At 44.7% G+C, this 21,900-nt stretch overlaps 1 protein-coding gene across 3 annotated transcripts in view; it reads left to right on the forward strand.

Annotated features, from left to right (window-relative positions):
• Window positions 1-6,061: 6,061 nt before the first annotated feature.
• Window positions 6,062-21,900, forward strand: part of CRYBG3 (crystallin beta-gamma domain containing 3) — a 106,054-nt gene continuing 90,215 nt past the window's right edge. For 2 of the 3 annotated variants that reach the window (XM_070508534.1, XM_070508535.1), the window contains exon 1: window positions 6,062-6,508. In XM_070508534.1, the coding sequence (XP_070364635.1) occupies window positions 6,077-6,508 (432 nt within the window). In that variant the 5' untranslated portion in view covers window positions 6,062-6,076. The remainder of the gene's footprint in view (window positions 6,509-21,900) is intronic. The other variant, XM_044771741.2, reaches the window with a different exon arrangement.

Consider the following 21,900-nt stretch of genomic DNA (forward strand, 5'->3'; position numbering starts at 1 on the left):
TGAAGAATTCATTTCTCTTTGTAAGTGTCATCATCATATCAAGGGAAGAAAAGAGTAAATGTAATTTAGATCAAACTAACACATCTTACTTTAAGCATTAAAAGATGTGTGTTTGAAAGATCTCGGTCCCCACACGTCCTGGAAATAAAAACCAGACAAATGATACAATAAAACTTCATGCATCCCGAAGAAGTCTGAATAACCAATTACTTAAAAATTTCACCATCTGCTCTCATTGAAGCAGCAAGACTGAGGCATTTTCCCGTGTTACAAACTATGATAATCAGAAAGTAACAAAATGAGAAATGCTTACATCATTTTTACCCCCTTTCTTATTTACCATTGTGGTTCTTAGTGAAAACTTGAGCTATACAAACAAAGGAAAGGGGAGGATATTCCCCGCCCCCTCTCCTACTTGAGCGCTTATATCCAGTAATAGCTTTTTGCTGCCCTGGGCAGCCTGACAATACCTCATTTGGCCTCACACAGCTATTATTCTAGGAGGCAGCTAGTGAAGTGCCCCAATCCATCTGCTTGCTTTTCATGGGCTGATGCTTTCCTTGATGTTGACAGCTGTCTTAATATTCCTGGGCCACCTGCCACATAGTAAGTACGGTGCTCTAGGATATATACAGAAGTTCATCCCTCTGGTGGACTTTTCAGAACAAAAAGCTTAGCATTTTCTAAACTACACTTGCATCCTTGTTGAAATGCTTGGGGGATCAGCACTTTGAGTCTGTTCTCATACTTCTGAGGAGCATAGTGCTTATGCTTTGGGAGTTACAGTGTGATGAACTTCAGGTTTTCTCACATATCAAATAAGCTACTGAATTACAGTCTTTTTGTGGAAGTCACGGTGGTCACAGGAGATGGAGAGGAAGAGCAAACTGACAGTTATCTCCTCTATGAGCCTTCTTGGAAACTTCTAGACAAAAATGGGGGGCCATCTTGTATATATGCCCCTAGAAAGATTTCCCCTGTCATACTCGCTTTGCTCATCTGTTTCCCTGAGGAAAAGTACTTGGTCTGAAGCATCATTGTATCTCTAAGAAAGAGCACGCATCTGACACAGAGTTGGCGCTCAGGGACAAATCCAGGTTCTGAGGTATCTGAAGATTTTTACAACTTTGGGGGTCCTCTTTAAAGAAAAATGATTTAAAATTAAGAATAAAAATCAGATACAAAAGTGAATGAAAAAATAAACCATGCAAATTGCCAATTTTAAAAGGTTGACTAATATTACAAAGATCACAAGGTCTGGAATAACCATATATTTTTCCATTAACTGCCTGGAATACCTCTACAATACTTTTTTCTCATATTTTTGGTAGTATACCCTTTGAGAGCCTTTCAGGTGACGATGATGTTCCAGTATCATTTTCTCTACATATAATGGAATAATAATTCAGTCTGTCCTCAAGTGTGGTCGAGTGTGTTTATCACTGACAGCAGGGCTGTGTGAATGTGCAGCACTGTCTACTTATACACTCACTGTTTGTAGTACTGCCCTACAAAGGTCTGTGCCCTACAAACAATTCTGATAAGTTCTATTTTACATGATTTTCATCAAAAAACGTTTGGTGGGGCTGGCCCGGTTGCGCAGTGGTTAAGTGCACATGTTCTGCTGCAGTGGCCTGGGGTTCGCCAGTTCACATCCCAGGTGCAGACGTGGCACCACGTGGCAAGCCATGCTGTGGTAGGCATCCCACATATAAAGCAGAGGAAGATGGGCACAGATGTTAGCTCAGGGCTAATCTTCCTAAAAAAAAAAAAGTTTGGTGAATTTACAGTTATAAAAATTGTATACACTGTGTTATTGAACCTACTCCTGTTATGAGAGAAGTTACATTAATTAGAAGTGACTCTTCCTCTTCTATTTTGTCTTGGGATGCCTGGAATAATTTTCCACAAGTCCCCTTTGCTATTGTACTTTTCAAATCTTGTTTCACCTCTACTACTGACATATTTTCAGTGTCAGGGCCTTCACCGTCTATGTCTTGACAGGACCTCCGGTCCTGCATCTTGGTGTAATGCTTGGTGAGCTGCACAATGGACACATTGGAATTTAAGCATAACCTAACCAAACTTTGGAGAGGCTGACAACCACATAAATATACCTCACTAAATCCAAACTAAACGTATTCCCAAGTCAAATTCCCCAGCAGATCCCAAATGCCCCACAATGACTCCAATACCAACTGTCTTAGGAGAAGTGTGATGGGGGGGAAATCCAAGTGGAAAGAGATTGTGGTCTTAATCAATTGCAGTTAAAACATTTACTTCTGTAAATTTCATAAAAACACATGACCATGTGATCCCAGTGCCAGAGCATGCTGTGAGGGACCTTGAAGCTTCAGCTTCATCAGCTTCGCAGCAAATATGCTTCCCCTGCAGGCACTCACTAAATGTCTGCGGGACAACTGAATGAATGAATGACAACTGTGCTAAATTAGCATCTCTCAAATCCTCACAACTCTAAAATAAAATACATTTTTACAGAATTCCTAATGCAATCTTAGAACTTAGTATTCAGAAATTTATCATAAGTTCCAAATACCAGGATTTAGGACATCTAGGAACTGATAAATATTAGAAAAATAAATAAATGAAAATCCAGAGGACATTGTTAATGGCTTTAAGCTAATTTTTCATAGACAAAGTTTGCCTTAATGGAGGCAGGGCACCATTTGTATCTACAATTCACTCAAGTGCTTTGTTCTACCACAGTGTGGACATGAGAGTGTCCTTAGATACCGTTTCCTTCAGGAAGTAGTTGCTTTTGAGGAAAAAATATAGCATGGATCTGCATTGGCCTAACTGTTCACATTGGGGGCCTCTAATAACATTTACAATACCTTCTACACTTGCAAGCTGTCCATTAATAGAAGGGATTCTAGCTGGATGAATATTAGCATTTTTCCTACTGTTACTCTATCCCCACCAACACTGTAGAAAATTTCTTTATGAAGGGCTTTACACATCATGATTCTCATGCCTTCTCACTTACCGAGGATAATGGCTATTGAAGAAATATGACACTGCATTTTCCTTGAAAATTATGTTTTAGAGATATTCTCGGAGAAATATTATTAGTTAAAACCATAATTCAATAATAAATCTTACTGGCTCCTACCCACTTTTACCCCCAGGAAGACTTCCTGAACAATCCACCCTCTGGGTAGGCATTAGGGTGTAGGGCCTACTTTGGTCACAGGCCAAGTTGGGGACACATCTGGTAGTAATTTAACATTCCGTTGGGGAGATAAATTGTTTTCTAGGCCTTCCAGCTGGAGGGCATAGTTTGCTTCATCCTCTCTTTCATATCCTCTGGGCTTTCTGAGAAGTGGGGCTTTAATGGAGATTCTCCCCTAAGATAAAGCTAGAACTGGGAACTCTCTTGTCGTATTATTATAATATTAATTATTAATCAGTGCATTATTATAATACACTCATATTATATTATTCTTATATTATTATAAGTGTATTTTTCTAGCTTTTTCCTATTTTCTCAGACTCACAAAGAAGGAGGAAAGATTTCCAAAAGAGAAGGTGCTGGTCAATCCTGAGGGGCAGTCTGGGATGAACCCAGCTGGAGGAAACTGGGCTGATTTTATTGTGGTGGGTTACATGGAGGCAGAACAAATCAGGGTGAGTGCCTGGGGCTCTGGGGCAGTGAGTAGGGGCTGGTTTGCTCCTAGCAGGCAGCTGTGGCGGGCAGGAGGCTCAACAGTCTCCAGCTGGTGCTGAAATGACCAGGCCTTATACAAGTCTAGTCTACTCATAGGCAACCTTCTCCTCCTCCAGCACCCCAGAGCCAGGGGGCACCACCCCAAGGTACCTTCCTTTTCCTCCCCCAAGTCAAAACTGCATTGGACATTTCGTTTTTATTTCATTTACTCGTATGTATAAAATTTTTAGTGAACAAGCATACCATATCACTTCCCTAATTTCTACAAGCTCTCAGGGGCAGTTTGGCTTTAAAACAAACAAAAACAAAACGCCTGTGGTGAATGGGTCTCTTAAGTTTTCTTTACTAGCCACTAGAGTATAAAACACTAAGAAAATCCATAGTGCTGTGTGAGTGAAGTAAGCCAGAGAAGAACAAATACTACATGATACCACTTATATGATGAAACTAAAATAGTCATTTACAGAAGCAGGGAGCCAAATGGTGGTTGCCAGGCAATGGGGGAGTGGGAAATGGGGAGGTATCAAAGGATGTTTCGGTTCTGTGAGATAAACAAGTCCTAGAGACCCGCCTGCAGCCTAGTGCCCTAGGTAACAATACTGTACTCTATACTTCAACATTTGCTGAGAGGGCAGGTCTCCTGTTCTGTTCTTGTCTCAAAATATAATAACAGTAAGAATTCAGGAGGAAAGTTCTGGAGGTGATGAATCTATAGATTGTGATGATGGTTTCATGGTTGTATATTTACCTCCAGATTCATCAAATTGTATACATTAATTATGTAGGGCTTTTTATTTTTTTAAAGATTTTATTTTTCCTTTTCTCTCCCCAAAGTGCCCCGCCACCACCAACATAGTTGTATATTTTAGTTGTGGGTCCTTCTAGTTGTGGCATATGGGACATGGTATCAGCGTGGTCTGGTGAGCAGTGACTTGTTGGTGCCCAGGATCCAACCTGGGAAACCCTGGGTCATCCAAGCGGAGCATGGAACCACCACTGGCTACTGGGCTGGGGCCAGCCTCTATGTGGGGCTTTTTGTATGTAAAAAAATTGTTTTAAAAACGAAAACAACCCCTACTATTGTATTTAGACATGTTTTAAAGTAATCTTAAGGATCCCTGGATTTCCACATTTCAGTGACGTCTAACTACAAAATGTTTCAGCACTTACAAGTTTGAATCGTGGTGGCAATTAATTTAAAAAACCCTAACTAACCTGGATCAAGAAGGCCTGTAGAAGTGCTCTCACACCCCATCACACAAGTCAGTTATGCTGAACAAGAAGACGTGGACACTTGCACGTGGACGGGAAATACAACTGCTTTACTAGGAAGGAAGATTTCTCTCCCACCCGGCAACAGCCCAGCCAATGAGAAACTGCCACATGTCAGCCAATGAGAAACACCACAGCTCAGCCAATCAGAGACACCACAGCTCAGCCAATGAGAAGCCATTGTGGCCCTGAACTGTCACTCTCCCCTAGTGGACTTTCCTTTAGAACAGCCCCGCCCTCTTCCCCTTTCTCTATAAAAGCAGCACCCCTGGTTTGTTTTCTGGATTTGCCTAAGGTTTGCCGTAGCGTGCACGTCCTAAATTGCAGTTCTTTTGGCCATTCCTGAATGAGTTTGTTTTGAGATAAACAGGCAAATTCGCTATTTCAGTTGACAGAATCCTGATTGTTTTGGGCAGTGTCGTGCAGGAGGGCTGGCAGCTGTGTGTGACATGGAGTGAGAAGTTTAGTGCATCTGGGTGAGGCAAGTTCCTGAGCAGCGGGCGCCCTGGATGGGAACTGAGGCCGGCCTGCTGGCCCCGCGCGCCAGCGAGCAGGTGCCTCCGCAGCTTCAGCTCACAAACCTCCCCAGTCTGTGACACAGTAGACGCGAGCGCTTTTGGGCGGGAAGCCCGGGACCGGCGTGGCGGCGGCGACGGGAGGGCGGGGCCGCGGCCTCCGGCTCCTCCTCCGGGGCGGGCGGGCCGGTGGGGGCAGGAGGAGGAGCCGCACAGCCCAGTAGGGCGGAGGGCATGGGCTCGGGGGGGGGGGGGGGGGCAAGACGGCGGGAGGAGCCGGGCAGCGCGGGGCCAGGCCGGGCGCGGCCTCCGGGTCTTCCTTCTCCTCAGGGAGCCGGAGGCGGGCGTCCCCCAAGGAGCCGCGCAGCGCGGGTTGGGGCGGGGCCTCGGGGCGGGCCGCCTCCCGGCTCCTCCTCCTCGTCCTCCCCGGGGGCGGGGGCGCCGCGAGGAGCCGCGCAGCGCGGGTTGGGGCGGGGCCTCGGGGCGGGCTGGGAGCGGGGCGCCTCCCGGCTCCTTCCCATCCTCGTCCTCCCTCGGGCGGGCAGGCCGGCGGGGGCAGGAGGAGAAGGAGCCGCGCCGCGCGGGTTGGGGCGGGGTCTGAATGGGGGCGTGGCGCTGCCCGGCTCCTCCCCATCCTCGTCGTCGTCCTCCCTCCGGCGGGCAGGCCGGCGGGGGCAGGAGGAGAAGGAGCCGCGCCGCGCGGGTTGGGGCGGGGTCTGAATGGGGGCGTGGCGCCGCTCGGCTCCTCCCCACTCCTCGTCCTCCCTGGGGCTGGCGGGCGGCGGGAGGAGGCGCCGCGGACCCCTCTCCGCAGGATCTGGGATGCACTGAGCGCCGGGTCGGAGCCCGCGTCGCTCCTGCGGACGGGCTCGGGCGCACCGCGGGCCATGTCGGGCGGCCGGAGGCGGGGCGGCGCCCCCTGGCACAGCTTCTCCCGGCTCTTCGGGCCCCGAAGCGCTTCCCGGGACAAGGAGGAGGAGGAAGAGAGGCCGGGCGCCAGCGCGCCGCCCGCTCCGGGCCGGGGCGCCGCCAGGTGGGAGCGGGGCGTCGGGTGCGCTCCGGGCGGCCGCTCTCGCCCGGGCGGCGCTGAGCGGGCGCTTCCGTACCGCTCCCTCCGCTGCGGAGGTCCCTCCGCGCCCGTCCCCTCCCTCGGCTCCCTCATCTGGGGACGCGGGGACCCTGACGGGCGGCCCCCACCCCGGCCCGTGACTCTGCTCCGGTCCACACCTGCGTCCGCTCCACTTCTGGGGCGAAGCGAGTACCCGGCCGGCCGTGGTGGGACGCGGTGATGGGACGCGGTGTGACGGGACACGGGGTGGGACACGGTGATGGGGACGCGGTGTGACGGGACATGGGGTGGGACACGGTGATGGGGACGCGATGTGACGGGACACGGGGTGGGAGACGGTGAGGGGACGCGATGTGACGGGACAAGGTGTGAGGGGACATGGGGTGGGACACGGTGATTGGGACGTGTTGTGACGGGACATGGGGTGGGACATGGTGATGGGGCGGGCGGACGCCATCCCAAGACCGCTGGAGCAGGGAAGGTGAAGCCTGGGGGCGCCACCCTCGGCTGGTATTCTGCCAGCTTACTGGAGTTTTCTCAAAATGATTGTTTTCCAAAAGAATTGTGATAGGGTCCCCAAGCCTTCGTCGCGGTCTTCCTTCCGCGCGGGCACGTCTGAATGCCGCCGCCTGCCTTCTCCCCGTCTCGGGAGCGTCCCGAGGTCCCGGGGGCAGACCCGCCCTCCCGGTCCGGGAATGGAACCGGCCCCGCCGCAGTCTTTTCCGCTCCCGCACCCGCCGTAAAGCCCCGTTTCCTTAGACGTGTCCCGTGGGAAGCCCTGACCTGAGTCTGCCCGTCGGTCCGTCCCCGCTGGTGTAGTCTCCTTGAGGAGCGGGCTGGAGGCTGAGCGCGGAGCCGCCTCCGGGGCCGCGCTCCGGGCAGGGCCTCCGGGAGAGGGTGCGAAACCGACTGCGACCCGGCCCGGGCGGCACCCTGAGCGTGCGGGGTGCGTGGTCTGACGCGTCTCGCTGTGTGTTCCTCAGCGTCTCCTCTGTGACCCTCTGTTAATGAAGTACCGCGTCTTTCCGGGAAAGCTCCTGAGGGAGAGTTGGAAATTCAGTTACGCAGGAGTTAAAAATAGTTGTGCCATGGACGGGGCTCAGCCCAGCGTCCGGTCTGCCGGCGTGGGCGGGCAGCCTGCGGGGCGACACGCGGGCAGCCTGGGTGCTGGGGCAGCCGCGTTTAGGAGAAACCCCAGGTACTCTCGGCGACGGTGGGCGCTGGAGCGGTCTCCTAAGGAAGAGGCAGGCCAACTTCAGGTTCATGCCAGAATCGTGCTGAAACCCTACCTGCCTTCTTGCCCTATTTTGGCTTCTTAAGGCATGTATCAAATCTAACCTCGTCTCTAACCGCTGTAGCGACTAGTCTCCTGTCTACCTACCGCTTCTCTTCTCCCTTCTCCGGATGGGCTCACACTGTGGCTTTTGGACAATGAAAATTTTAATTGTGCTTATCGAACACTAATTTTGTCCTCATCTTCTTTATAACTTGCCAGATGTTAAGGGGATAGCAAATAATCCTTTGCGTGGGTGTTTTACCTTGTCAGTGAGCTTAAATCTTTCTTCTCAAGGATGTAAACACACAAAACCTTCACTGAAAGTTTAATGAAACAAATGGAAACGCTCAGTAGTACCGAACGTCGTAACAACACAACACCCTGGTGTTAACTTGACTGGAAACAGAATTGCGATTTGTCACTGTCATCTTCAAAATGCAAGAGCATTTTGGCTGTTTCTCTTAGAAGCAGTAAAAACTTGTAGTTTTAGTGTGACCCCGATTTACTTTTTGCACTGGTGATTTTAGATGCAGGGGAGTTGGTTCAGTAGACACACAGTGCTTGGCTGGACTGAGAAAAGGGTACTTACTTTCAAGAAACTGTGAGAAGCTGAGGAGACCACTTGAAAACAGTAATACTAGCACCTGTCGTGCATCTAGCACCTTACAATTTACAAAGTACTTTTCATGATATAATTACACCTTAGGTTGGACAAATCTATATGATCAGTATCCTCATTTTACTATAAAAAACAAAGAAACTTGCCCAAAGTCACATTGCTACTTTTCAGTCAGTGAGCAAGTATCAAGGCTCAGGCTGTGCCTGCAGCTCTGAGGTCCCTTAACATTAATTAAGGATTAGTGCCTGCATTCTGATTTTTCAGTGTACTTGAAATGAAGTGCGTTCTCCCGAACTTGGATTGTATAGTCTCCTTTTCTGCACTCCCAGTGTTGACTTGTGTGAATTTTATTATGAAACTTATAGGAGTACAAATACAAAGTGGGACATAAATTTTCTTAAGAACAGAATTCTTTAATAATTCCTTAAGAACAGAATTAAAAATTAAACACAAACATAATCACAAGACCAATAAAAGTGAAACTTACAGCATTATCCTGATAACTGTTTGCTGGCTACTCACAAAATGCATATGGTACCAGTGGGACAAACACAGAGTCTTTGGGGGTCACCATGTCTGTACCAGGCCACAATTCAGGTTTTTGAGTATTCCGCTAAGGAGCCAAGGAAAACCTTTGCTTTTATGGCGTCCTATAAGTTATTTGGGCTTCCTTTGGTGTGAACACATTGTTTATGTATTGAGTTTGCTCTGTTCCAGTCTCCTTAACCTTCATCAATTAAAGAAGGCCTGTAAGCATCAACACTGTTGCATATGTGAGTTCAGGTTTGGGCACTTGAATTGCTTGTCAGTACTCACATCTTGAGTGGTTGACCAGACCCGGGAATGCTTATATTAATTTATTTTAGATTATAGCCATGAAAACTACAATTAAGGTTTTCATAGGAGACTTGAGAACTCCAAGTTCTGTGGATCCCAGTTTGAGAATCACTGCTGTAATGTTTAGCCCAGTTTATGAGCACACAGGGAATGGACTCATTAGAAGTGATAGGGGAGAACAGAGAGGGCTTCATGTTTGAGGTGTTTTTACTTGGGCCTTCGCAGCACTGATGGTGTTTCAATAAGTAGAGAACTTAGGAAGATAGAACTAGGGAACAGGCCTTCTACGCTAACTAGAGGCCTATAGGATGTTATGATCTGTTGGGGGCTACATACCTTAGTGAGACAGAGTGAAAGAGGCAGTAAGAGAATTAGATGGGAGCTGGGTCATAACAGCCTCTAGACAGTGTTTGGCTCTTGGTTTAAAGGTTAGAGAATTTTTGCGAAAGCCTGTTAAGCAGACACTGCTAAAATGTCAAATTTGGAGGATATGTGCCTTCTGGTTTTCTTCACTTTGAGAAAATGCTCGGTTTTGTTTCTTTGCTGTATCACACATGATACACCTGTTTAAAATGAGCTCTGTACAACATTTGCAACTGGGGATCAGGTAGTAAGGTGAGAAAAGCATTTGTCAAGGGCTGCCTGTGGGCTTATTCCGGGGCTGGGTATTTCTACTTGCAGCATCTCATTGAGACCTCACCCTCAGCCTGGAAGGTTGGGGTGCTTATCACTATTCTGACAGTTGAGGAAACAGGGCGGGAGAGTGGTGGAGCCTGTTGGCAACTTAGGTGGAACGATTCTTTGTTGAACTGGACTCTCGTGTCCTTTGCAGGACATTTGGCATCTGTGACCCCACCCACTAATTGCCAACAGCATCCTCCAGTCATTGGGATAACCCAAAACACCTCCAGCCAGATGGGCAGGAGGGAGGAGGATTTACCCCAATCATGAAAAGAGTAAGTCTCAGGGGTGAGATTTGAACTTGGATTTCTCTGACTCCAAAGCTCTGGGTTTTTTTCCACACCATCCTGCCTACCACCCTTGTGAACTATGCTCCTTCAAAACACATTTGAGCATTTAAGTCAATTGGACCTTTCCTTACTTTGTTACTGAATGCATGGCAATGTCGCCCATTTCAGATATGTCTTTTTGGCTATTCCTTTGAGTGTCCCACTATAATGTTATTGATGGAAATAAGGTAAGACGGGACCACTAGACCCAAGGACAGGGGCTGTGTCTTATTCATCTTAGTGTCCCCTTTACCTGGCTCAGGTGAGGAGTGAATCTCTGTTGATGGCCATTAAAGCACTTAGTGGTTTTTCAGCTAGGAGTAGGATACCCCCACCCTCGAAGTGGGCATTTAGAAACATGGGGGATCTTAAAGGTCTCTTGACAATGTTTGGCTCTCAGTTTAAATTTGAGAGAATTTTTGCTTATCACTGTGGCTGAGGGTGTTAAATGGGTGATGCTAATGGCTTACTGTGCAGGAGATATTCTCATAAAACATGTCACTAGTGCCCCTGATGCATGAGAGCTGTTGGCCTTCATGTTAAAGTACCAGTGTTGACCACAGCATTAGTTATGTGAGGAAAGGGAGCTTTGTTCTCTGAATTTTCATAGTGACTGTATTTTCATTGATTTGAAAGCACTATAGAAAATAATTGGTAACTAGGTTAGTTGAATAGGAGATACCTGTGTGGTGTTGAAGGACCATATCAGCAGTTCATTCCTGCAGTGATAAAGATGACTGGAAAATTCCAGAAGTCCTCAGCAGTGTGTATTCTGAGAATCTTGAGCTCCAGGTTAACAGAAAGCAGTGAACCTACTCTCGGCAGCAGAGTAGAAGTGTAGACTGTTTTAGGTTGTTGAAACCATACTTTTTTTCAAGTGAGATTTCTGTTTTTGGGTTTAACAGGGTGTCTGCCCAATGTCTAATCGAGGGATTCTGTTTCTTACTGAGGGCATTCCTTGAAAACTAACTCAATTGTACACTCTAAATGTGTTAGAGTCTCAAGTGTACCTCAGATTGGCCCACAATAGATTTATATAATCAGAACTTCTCATTTTATTGAAACAATGATAACATTTTTGAGTTCTTTTTTCCTTTCAGTGGAAAATATGTAAAAAGGATAATAGCAAATTTTGTAAAGTAAAAGGAAAATAATATTCCCTTAGACAAGATATTTCATTTCGTAACCAGAGTTCTGATGAAATACAGTGAAGCCCAGATTTACCAGAAATGCCAGTACAACTATGGTAGCAAGAAAACATGGCTGATGTAAATTTTATCTCAGGAAAATAATTCATGCTATCTCCTGAAAAGAGAGGATCAGCATGAAATAAAAGTTAAAGAAGTCATATTCATTTTGAGTCTGTTCATCCCATAAATTTGAGCGGCTGATATGTGTCAGGTATGGTGCCAAGCAGTGGGGACACAAAGATGAATGAATGACCCAAACTGCCCTCAAAGAGTTAGTAAATTAATGGAGGAGATGACGTGTACATCTCTGTTGTCAAGATGAGCTCATTGTAAGCCAAAAGTGTTTTTGGTGTGTGTGACTTGTTTGGTTCAGAACACACTCATTGTTTCATGAGTACTTTAATTGGGCTTTCAAACTATCTTCTCAAGTTATTCCCTTCCTCTGAGCGTGGTTTGAGAGCACCGTCTGCCAAACTGGGAGAGTGGGGAGATGTGATCGTAACTGTACCAGCAGTGTGAATGGAGATGCTTTCCCCTCATCCCTCCACCTCTTCCTTGACCCCGCAGGCTTGGCCAGTCCTAGAGGCAGAAAAGGGCATCCTTTCAGGAATCAACATTCCAAGTGAGTGGAGATCCTTACACAGAATAGCTTGATGTTGATTGAGAAACAAGCTGAAGTTTTGTGACCAGAGATAACTCATTCTTAATGTCTGTTTGGCAGGCATAAATGGCATAGATGGTACAACTCCAGCAGGACTGTCCCCAGTGTTTAACCCCTGGGGGTATTTAATTGGAAGTATTCCAAAGCAGTGACACAACTGTTTGCTTAGTAAGGGTTTTTTTTTTTTTTTTTTTTGCCCTGCAGATTAGTGATGACAAAACAAACCCATTCTTTACTGAGGCCCTGATCAGCCCCAAGCCCCGCACTTATGAAAGAGGCGTCTTTACTGCATTTTACAGATCTATAATTTAAGGCTTGGAGAGGTGCAGTAGCTAATCAGAAGTCTCACAGCGTCTGTGCTAGAGTCAGGGATCAGAGTGTCCTTTCTGAATTCAAAGCCTCCAGCATTATATGACAGCTTCTCTGCTTCACTTGGGAAGACCCATAAAAGAAGGCTTGCCTTAGAAAATGGTTTCTAATGGAAATAAAAGACAATGGCATGCAGCTGGACGTCTGCCCAGATGCCCTGTGTCACTGTTCTGTGCAGTAAAGAATTTATGGTCCTGGCAGTTGAGAGAAGGAAAATAAGTGTATATATTTATACAACTCACAAATTTAAACATGTGAAAAAGGTCAGTCTCCTCCAAAAGAGTGACAAATTGAAACTATAGCAAGATACCATATTCTACCTATTTGATAAACAAAACTTGAATTTGATGTGGGGGAACCAGAGCTCTCATTCACTACTGGAGGAAGTGTAAATTGATATTCCACTTTCGAGGGAAATTTGACAAGTTCTGTCAAGTTTACAGATTCCTATCCTCTGACTCAGCAGTCCCCTTTAGGAATTCCATCAGACATATACAATTTACAAAGAGGCCCAGAGTACTCTGTATAAGTCTAGTCATTGCATTGTTGTTTTAATAGCAAAGGTGAAAAAAAGAGTGGTCTAACTGATACACAGTGGTACTAACATAATGGAATATTACATAGGTGTCAAAAAGAATGAGAAAGCTTTTTATGTACTGATAAGGAGGTATCTTCAAGATACATTAAGGAAAAAAAGCAAGATGCAAACCATTGTGGATATTGTCCCATTTGTATATGAAAAATGGAGGAGGACAAAATAAGTCTGTTCCTAGTGGTGTGTTCACTGTCTTGGAGGGATGAAAGACTGGGTGAAGGGATGAGGGACAAGAGGGCGACTTTTCATTTTGTAATTTTGTACCTTTTTATACATAAATTATGTGAATTACCTATTTCAGAAAAAAAGGACTAATTTAAGACCTGGTGAATATCTGTTTATAAGATATTGATAAAGAGAAAGATAAAGATATAGATAAAGATATAGATGTAGATAAAGATATGGATATAGATAAGGAGGAAAAAACCAAGAGAGTTGATGACCCTGAGTTGTCAAAAATTCTCCAAAGAGAGAATGAACTATGTTAACTTGTTCAAGTGAGAAAGTTACAATTAAGGCTACAAATAAAATACAAATAATATTTATAATGCAGAGTAATTTGATATTTTGAAACTTTCTGTAAGTATAAATGTGGCTTATATATTATTAATCTATAATGTGAAACTGGGTGGAGTTAACAGAGCCTCAAAAATATCAACTCTTTTGTGAGATCACCTATCATTTGCTTGAGTGACAGTGTGATTCTGGGTGGGTCATTAGCCCTCTCAGAGTCTTGTTATAAAGTGGAGGAGGTGACCTCATCTCTGAGGTCTCTTCCAGCTGTAGCGTACCAGCCAAAACTCCATAGGGTGTAATAGGTGTGTACAAAATAAAGAAATATGCCTTATGGATTAGGAAGACTTGTGTTTTACTGGCAAAGTCACATATAAAGATGTGTTGGTTAACTCCCCTGCGTGATCCAAACATTTTGATCCTTTGATGTGAAACGTCACCAGTGTTTAACAAGAAGGCATGTAGTACCCCTCTCGCCAGGCAGCTCTGGGAATCCAGCAGTGAACCAGATGCAAGATGGTCTTTGGCTCAAGCGCTCATGTGGTTTTGAGGGAAGGCAGACATAGCACAATCTTTCTTCCCCTCCTAAAATAGTGCCAAGGTGTCGCGCAGGGGCTGTAGGAGCGTTTAATAGATGTAGGCTTGTTTCTGAGACTCTCTTCTTAGGGGAAATTGTTTTAATCTCATTTAAGCTGTTTCTTCTGATATTTGTGTACATGTATCTAAATAATACTTTACTGTTGTTTCATGATTTATAAACTTTAGACTTCTGGTTATGGTAGGTGAAGGCAGCTATCTTAGACCTCTTCCCGCTTCCCTTTACTTATCCAGCCAAAATGATTGTTAGAATTTGGGGATTTAATCAAAAACCAAACTTTAGATGTTTACAAAGTAGAGTTTTGGGTTCATTAGTGCAGCATGCTTTTCAAGGAGCTTATCTTTCATGTGTCCTTTATGACAAGTAGTACAAATGACAGTGCCCGAAATGACATGAAATGGTATTTGAATGCTCTCACAAATGCTAGTTTCTTATAATTTCTACAAGATATATGTTAGGAATGTCTGCTTTACTCTTTGAATTAAAATTTATGCAAAATGTGGATACTACCTTATGACAGATCCTAATTTTTTGTAACTGCCATGCTTCTCATGCTTCTTAAGGAATGAAATATTGTGAATTTTATATTTTGATAACTGGGAACAACTTAGGTGAGATGCAGCCCCTCAGCCCTTGCTGTTGTGGCTGTCACAGCTCCCGGAGCCGGCCCTGGCTACAAGGCGGCCTTCTGCTGCATCAGGCAGCGCTGAAGCGTGTGCTGGGATCATTTGCGTGGTTTTATTGTTCTAGGTGGGCTGATAAGGCTCTTATTTGGCAGTGTGGTATATACTGTGATACAAAGAAATTACCATTGTGTAATATTTGTAGTATTCATGTTTTGTTATTTGTCTATTCTAAATTTATTGCTTACTTTTTTCACTAACTTGTTTATATTTGCATTTTAAAATCGATTGCAATATTTCATAATTTTTTGCCTTTTTAATAGAAATATATACTTTTGTAAAACAGGTATGAAATTATAAGAAAATCAAAAAGAAAACAAGCACACCGCTTATTCCCCCACTCAGAGACAAGGGATGTACTTCTACATCATTATGGGAGTGTCTACATGTATACACATTTTTACAAGTAAAAGTGCTTGTCAGGATTTTGAAACTTGAATTTTTTTCACTTAACTATGATGCTTTAGCATTTTCTATGATAGTACATATATTTATACAAATTATAAAAATTTTATATTTAATCTTTTGGAAATCTTAATTGTGTCATCATTTTTCAGAATCTAGTTTGAATATCTAAATGTGTCTCTGCTTATAATATTCTAATGGGAAAGAGCAGAAAACAAATTATATAAATTAATGTATAATGTGCTTTGAATAAAATAGTGTAGAGTAAGGAAGTGAGACATGATGGGGAGGTAGTGAGTCTGGAGTAAGGTGTAGACAGGATGCTCATCAAAGGCCTCTTTGTTGGGTAACACTTGAACAAAGACCTGCAGGATATTTGGGAGTGGGACATGAACAAATCTGAGGAAGGAACTTTCCAGGTGGAGGAAACAGCCAATTCCAAGGTCCTGGGGTAGGATCATGTTGGCACAGATGCCAGCGTGGGCAAAGACAACAGAAGGGAAGGGAGAGCAGGTGTTGCTGATGTGGGGAAGGAGCCAGGGTTGAGATGAGGGAGGCCACATTGAGGAGTTGAGATGATAAAATTCACTTTTTGAAAGCATCACTAGGGCATGGGTTTATGTATGTGTATACAGTTTGTATATTCTCACATACATTGGTTTATTGGTGTCTGGAAGAATTTACAGAGAAGGAAGGATTTCAGTTGGAGGTTGGAGGTGAGGTCAGCCTTAGTCAGGCTCAGGGAAGGCACGGTCTCTCTGTCCTTGGACCAGTGCCTCTCCCTCAGGACGATTTGCTGAATGGCACATGAGTGGCCCATTTTAGAAGGCAGCTGGAATACTGTTTGAGTTCATGTCAAAAAGAGCAAGAGATTCAGGGTGTTGATTCTTATGAGGCAGGTCACACATGTTCAGAATCTGAAGAGCGTGAGTTGAGGACTTGGGGAGAAGGGAGCAGTCACTGATGTCACATGTAGGCAGACAGCTGAGGTACACATCAGACTCCTAAGATTCTCTCTGGTGGTTGAACTGTAATTATGGGTCTTGTTTTGGGGGCATGAGTTGGGGGACAGGAAGTAAATTAGCTTCGAGGCAGATCCCTAAATTATAGGAAAGAGCAGGGTCTGTCAGAGAGTCTAAGATCTCGAAGCAGCAGTTTCATAATCATGTCTGCTACCTTCCCTCCCTGTTCCTGATCTTTCTCCAAAGAGTTCTGAGATTCAAATGCCAGATGTGTGAGCTAAAATACATGCTGTTGACTGTCTTAAAATTGCAGCTTTTAGTTACCTTTTAATTTGAAGCCCAGAAATAGTGCAGTAAACACCTGTTTTATATTCTGTTAATGGTCGTTAAAAGTTACAAGTGCTCCTCTACCACCAGCAGTCCCCATTTATGAATGGGCAGTTTTCCAGATGGTTGTTTGTAAATTGTTGGTGTGGAACTCTGTCTTTATCGGCATTGCAACAGGGTTGGAGATGCTGGGTGGGGCTCCATGCCAGTGCACAAAAGGCAGTTTAATGGTGCCTGCAGGATAGCATTGAACAAAGAACTCTAGGTTTGTCATGTGAAGCTGTGTTTCTAAGAAAAAAATCCCCAAGGGAGCATAGGTGGCCCCCAAGGCGTAAGCAGACCCTTGGGGGAGTTTGGGGATCAAGTCCATACTGTATTTAAAGACCTAAGTGAGGGTCGAGAGGGTGGAGTCTAAGAGAATAGAGGACAGGCGTGGAGGTGGCCTCAGTAGCTTTGAATTAAGGGACAGTAGAAGTTTCTGCCTTTTTGTCATAATGCCCTGGTATTAATTTTGACTCTGAGTTGGTTTCTTGGTCATAGTCTCTCTTCCTTTACCACGAAAGCCTCAAGGTTGGTCTACCTGTTTGTTTTCCCACTCACCTCACTGCTGGAGGATCACATAGGCTTTTAGATCTGGCAGAGAGCTGGTCTGATGCTTTTAATTGAAAAATCAGATCCAGAAAGGTGCATTTTCACTAGAGTGCTTTTGTCCCAAAGGTGCTGTCCTGAAACAGACATATGTCCATTTTGAGTTTTTTGCAAAGCATTTTGCTGCTTATGACAGTGGGAAAGGGAGTGGGTATGGAAAAGACTCCTTCTTGTTCCATGTTATTTTTCATGTAGTCCTCCAAGGTGAAGTCACACCTGGAGGACTAAAGTGTAGCTTGACCACATTCCAAGGGCAGGCCAGATTCTGGCTGCTTCTAGGGTTTCATCACAGGAGTTGTGTCAAGTGGGCTCTGAGATGAGGAGCAACGTGCCAGGAAGGGAGCCCTAATGAAGCTGTGGTAGAGAGGGAGATGCTGCTTAGCAGACTAGGCATCTGGAACCAGCAGTTTTATGTTAGCGGGGCAGAGAAAATGACAGAGGTGTGCCTTGATTCTCTTTCCTGTCCTCAAGAATATTGCTGGTTCCTCTACTGCAGACCACACCTTGTCCAGAGGAAGTGAACATCTACCGTGGGAAGATCATTTCAGGCAGCATCAGGTAGACTGGGATGGAGAGGAAGGAGAGAAGGGAAATCCTCAGCAGAAGACCCTGGGAAAGGTGGAAAGTCCCCATGGACAGTGGATTGGGGTGATGGTTTAGATGTCAGGGCATTCCCAAATCAGGGTCTACCTTCTATTAAGTGGCTTTGTATTTAGGAAGGAATGCTCAGAATTACTGCCAGTGATGTCATCAGCACCCAAAATTGCCTCCTTTATGGAAATGGCGAGAAATCATAGCCTCCTTCCTGCATTCATAGGGAGTGGGCAAACCTCTGGAAGGCAGTTACAGAAGCTGTGTTCAGTTCTTTAGCATTTCCAGATTTTTTGGTTGTGGCCACAGTGAGGATGTGTGAGAGGAAAGCACAGTAGGAGGCGTTCCCCAGCAGCTGTGTTCCAGGAAGATAGGCGTGAAGAGCTTCGATCTCCCTCTCTGTGCCCCGACCCCTCTCCTCCATGTAGGTTGTTCCTGTATATCTGTCCTTTGACCATCTAGGCAGCTGCGTTCTTACCATGTGAGCAACTGACTCTGGGAGGGCCCAGCAGAATCCCTGTGCTTCAGTCTGTGGGATGCACTGAAAGAAGGGTGTTTTTCTCTTGGTCCCATTCTGTACTATGATACTCGGCATGCTCATTAGGGTGGCAGCTCTTTGCTGGGGCCAGGAGCTCTGCTGGGCATTGGAGTTGGAAAAGGGGTAAAGTTTCACATAAGTGAGTTCTCTAATTGATACTTACCCTTTAAGTATCAACACTTGACACATTTGAATGATGTAAGTGGAGAGCCCTCCGACCAGATGATTCTTCTCCCTGTGCAGCTCTGAGTTGTTGGTTTCAGCTGAGAGTCTCAGATCTTCGTCCATCAAGATTGTGGTCCGAGGGCAACCAGCTTCAGAACAACCAGGGAAGGGGAGTCATTGGTTGGCAATGTGGGTTCCTGGGCCCCACTCCAGTTGACATCCTTGACAGTTAGGCCCAGAAATCTGCTTTATAAACAGTTTCCCAGGTGATTATGGTGCACCTAGATAGCGGTTGTGAAGGAGTGAGGGAAGGATTCTGTCTGGTGTGTTCTCTGCTAAGCCCCCAGCATCAAGAACAGTGCCTGGCGCATAAAAAGAACGCAGTGGACAGCTGGGGAGTGAGTGAGTTCTTGTGCTAGTTTTCTGCTTCTGATCCACTATGAGTTAGGGAATCATCTTAGAAATTAATAAAAGATAGGAGTATAAGATATGTAAAGTAACAGGATAGGGGTTCTCCTCTATGTGAATTATTTGAACTTTAGAATGGGAACATGCCCCATTGTTTTCATGGCCAGAGGGTGGTTTTGTTTTATGTCTGGCATAAAGTAGATGCTCAATGGCTGCATGGTGGATTCCTGGTTTTCAGCTGTGGTCTAAATAAGGATGCTTCAAAAATGAGGAGCTTCCAGGTTACTTTGACCTTGATATTTATCTGGGCTATTTTGAAAGATTAATTTCCAGAGTTCTGTTAGTGAAGTACGATAAAGCTATTTAGAAATGCAACATAGTCTTATTTGTGCCTACATGTGATTGTGATTCCTACCCCTCACCCCCTGCCGTGAGCAAAATGTGTGCTTTCTAAAAATACTGCTATTCAAGTGTTCCCTGGTCCCTAAGGGGGTTATATTGTGAGAGAACAATAGGAATGGGTTATCCTCTTTCGTGAGGTTTGAGATCATCTGAATTTGATCAGGTTTCTCTTTCCCTCCTGTTTTTGAGTCTGAGAGTGCCATTCCAACCAGTTCAGTCTTTTCTGTTAATTGTTTTTACTAAGCAGACATCTAAGTGTCTAGTCTTTTGAGTATTTTTATCTACTGTATTCTGATTTTGCTGTGTTTTGTTTTTTCCTTTTTTTTTTTGAGGAAGATTAGCCCTGAGCTAACTGCTGCCAATCCTCCTCTTTTTGCTGAGGAAGACTGACCCTAAGCTAACATCCGTACCCATCTTCCTCTACTTTATATGTGGGACGCTTGCCACAGCATGGCTTGATGAGTGGTGCCATGTCCGTACCTGGGATCTGAACCGGCGAAACCCAGGCTCCCGAAGAGGAACATGCGCACTTAACCGCTGTGCCACCGGCTGGCTGCTGTGTTTTATTTTTAAATAGACTGAAAATGACCTTGTTCCTGCTGTGAATAATTTTCTTCCCCAGCGCCACTCCCTCTTTATACCTTTAGAGAAAGATGATGCAGAATGAAAGTGGATGGTCTGTTCTTTCAAGAGACTTGTGTACTACTTCATTAAGAAAAAAGGCTAATGTATATTATTACATTGTGCTCGATGGAGCAGTGTTTTCTGAATAAGGTAAGCAGGCACTCCAAATGGAGAACCTGTTTGATCTCGATTATTTTTATATTCATTTTCCAAATAATATTTGAGTGGCTTCACAGTGTCAGGCACAATGCTAGAATGAAGTAGTTAGAGATCAGTGCTAGATGTGTGCTATAGATATGAGTGCTGGAATGATACAGACATGAATGATATAGTTTCTCAATTTAATGAATTCAAATTCTAGTTAGACAAATGGACAACCAGCTATTATGGTAAACAGCAGAAATGTATGAGGGGTATCACTGGGTGCAGTGGGAGCACAAAAAATAAATACAGATTAAGCTAGAACTAAATTGTGAAGGATTAGGAGATGTGGAGCATGGGGAAGGATGTTGAAGGGCAGAAGAAAGAGGTTTGCTGGTCTGTGAACTTGGCATATTGTAAGAATAAGGAGTGGTTCTATGTGACAGGGGTATCTGGAGCCAGGTCATGAATACCCTTCTGTGTCTATGCTGAGGACTACTCATTTTATTCATCACCTGATGGAGATTTGCTGAAGGAATTTGGACAAGAGTGTGTCTTGATCAGATTAATGCTCACTGTGACAGGAAGAATGGATTGAAGCAGAGCAATTGTGAGGGTGCCAGAGACCAATTAAGAACGGACGGATGCTAGTGATCTAGGAAAAAAAGCTTTACTTGAAGCAGTGACTTTTATAGCTAAACTAAAATTTCAAAATGCGTTGTTCGCTTTAAAACTAAACACATTTTGAAATTTTGGTTTAGCAATAAGATTCATGAAACTTAACGTAGGATATAAGTTTCAGAAAGTTATGAAGTGTCAAGTGTTACTTCTTTTGGTGATTGCAGCTTTAAATTGTTCAATTGTTTGCTCAATGCAAAATACTTACATGCTGACTTACAACTGTGTTTTTCTGGCACTTTGTATGTGTTTGTAGCATGGAAGTAATTACAGCCTCTTGGAAATACTGAGTTCTGCCTTAATCCCATGGATTTAGAGCTGCATTTTCTGCAAAGCTTTTGTATTGGAAAAGAAACTTTTACCGTTTTCATTTGCAATCTTGCTAAGGCAGTAAGTTTATAGAAAGCCCTCTAAACACTCCAAATAAGTAGAATTCCAGAAATCTTGAAGCAGAAACTAGGAGACTAACATTAAATGCTTCTTGTTTGTTTAGATAATTTTTAGGTAGGTCATTCAAAATAGATTGTAGTTAGAGATTGCACTTATAAAGTTATTGTTACCACCCAAGTAGGCTCATCTGCTCACCGCAAGACATGCCAATAGTCAGGAGGCAAGGTGGTAGGAGAGGAAGGACTTTAGTACAGCTTGCTAGCAAGAGGGAAGATGGCCGACTCAAGTCCAAAAGAACCATCTCACGGAACAAAGACTACAGGCCGGTTATATACTGGCCCATCTCTAGGTGCGGGAGGTGGCTGGTCTCTGGGTGGGGCAGACATCTGGTCCCAGTTCCTGATAGTCCTTTGTTTTACTGGATATGCGTCAGAGAATGGAGCAGCTGCCCTATACCCTGATCTTTCAGTTGTCATTGAGGATGGCTATCAGCATAGGCTGTCTCCCTGAGGGTCACCACATTCCTAAGGAACTCAAAAGAACAAAAATTGTCCTCTTAAAGCAGCTGGGGGGTGGCCACAAAATCTACAGAGCGTGTCTGGGCTGGTTAGTCAGAGGTCATTTAAAGTTACACTATGGTTTCTTTTCTACAATATGGCTTCCCTTATGTCAACCTTGTGTTGAGCCAGTAGCATTATAAAGGTCAATACTATTCTTGATTATACT

Source organism: Equus asinus, chromosome 5 (genome assembly GCF_041296235.1).
Source record: "Equus asinus isolate D_3611 breed Donkey chromosome 5, EquAss-T2T_v2, whole genome shotgun sequence".
NCBI classification, from domain to species: domain Eukaryota; kingdom Metazoa; phylum Chordata; class Mammalia; order Perissodactyla; family Equidae; genus Equus; species Equus asinus.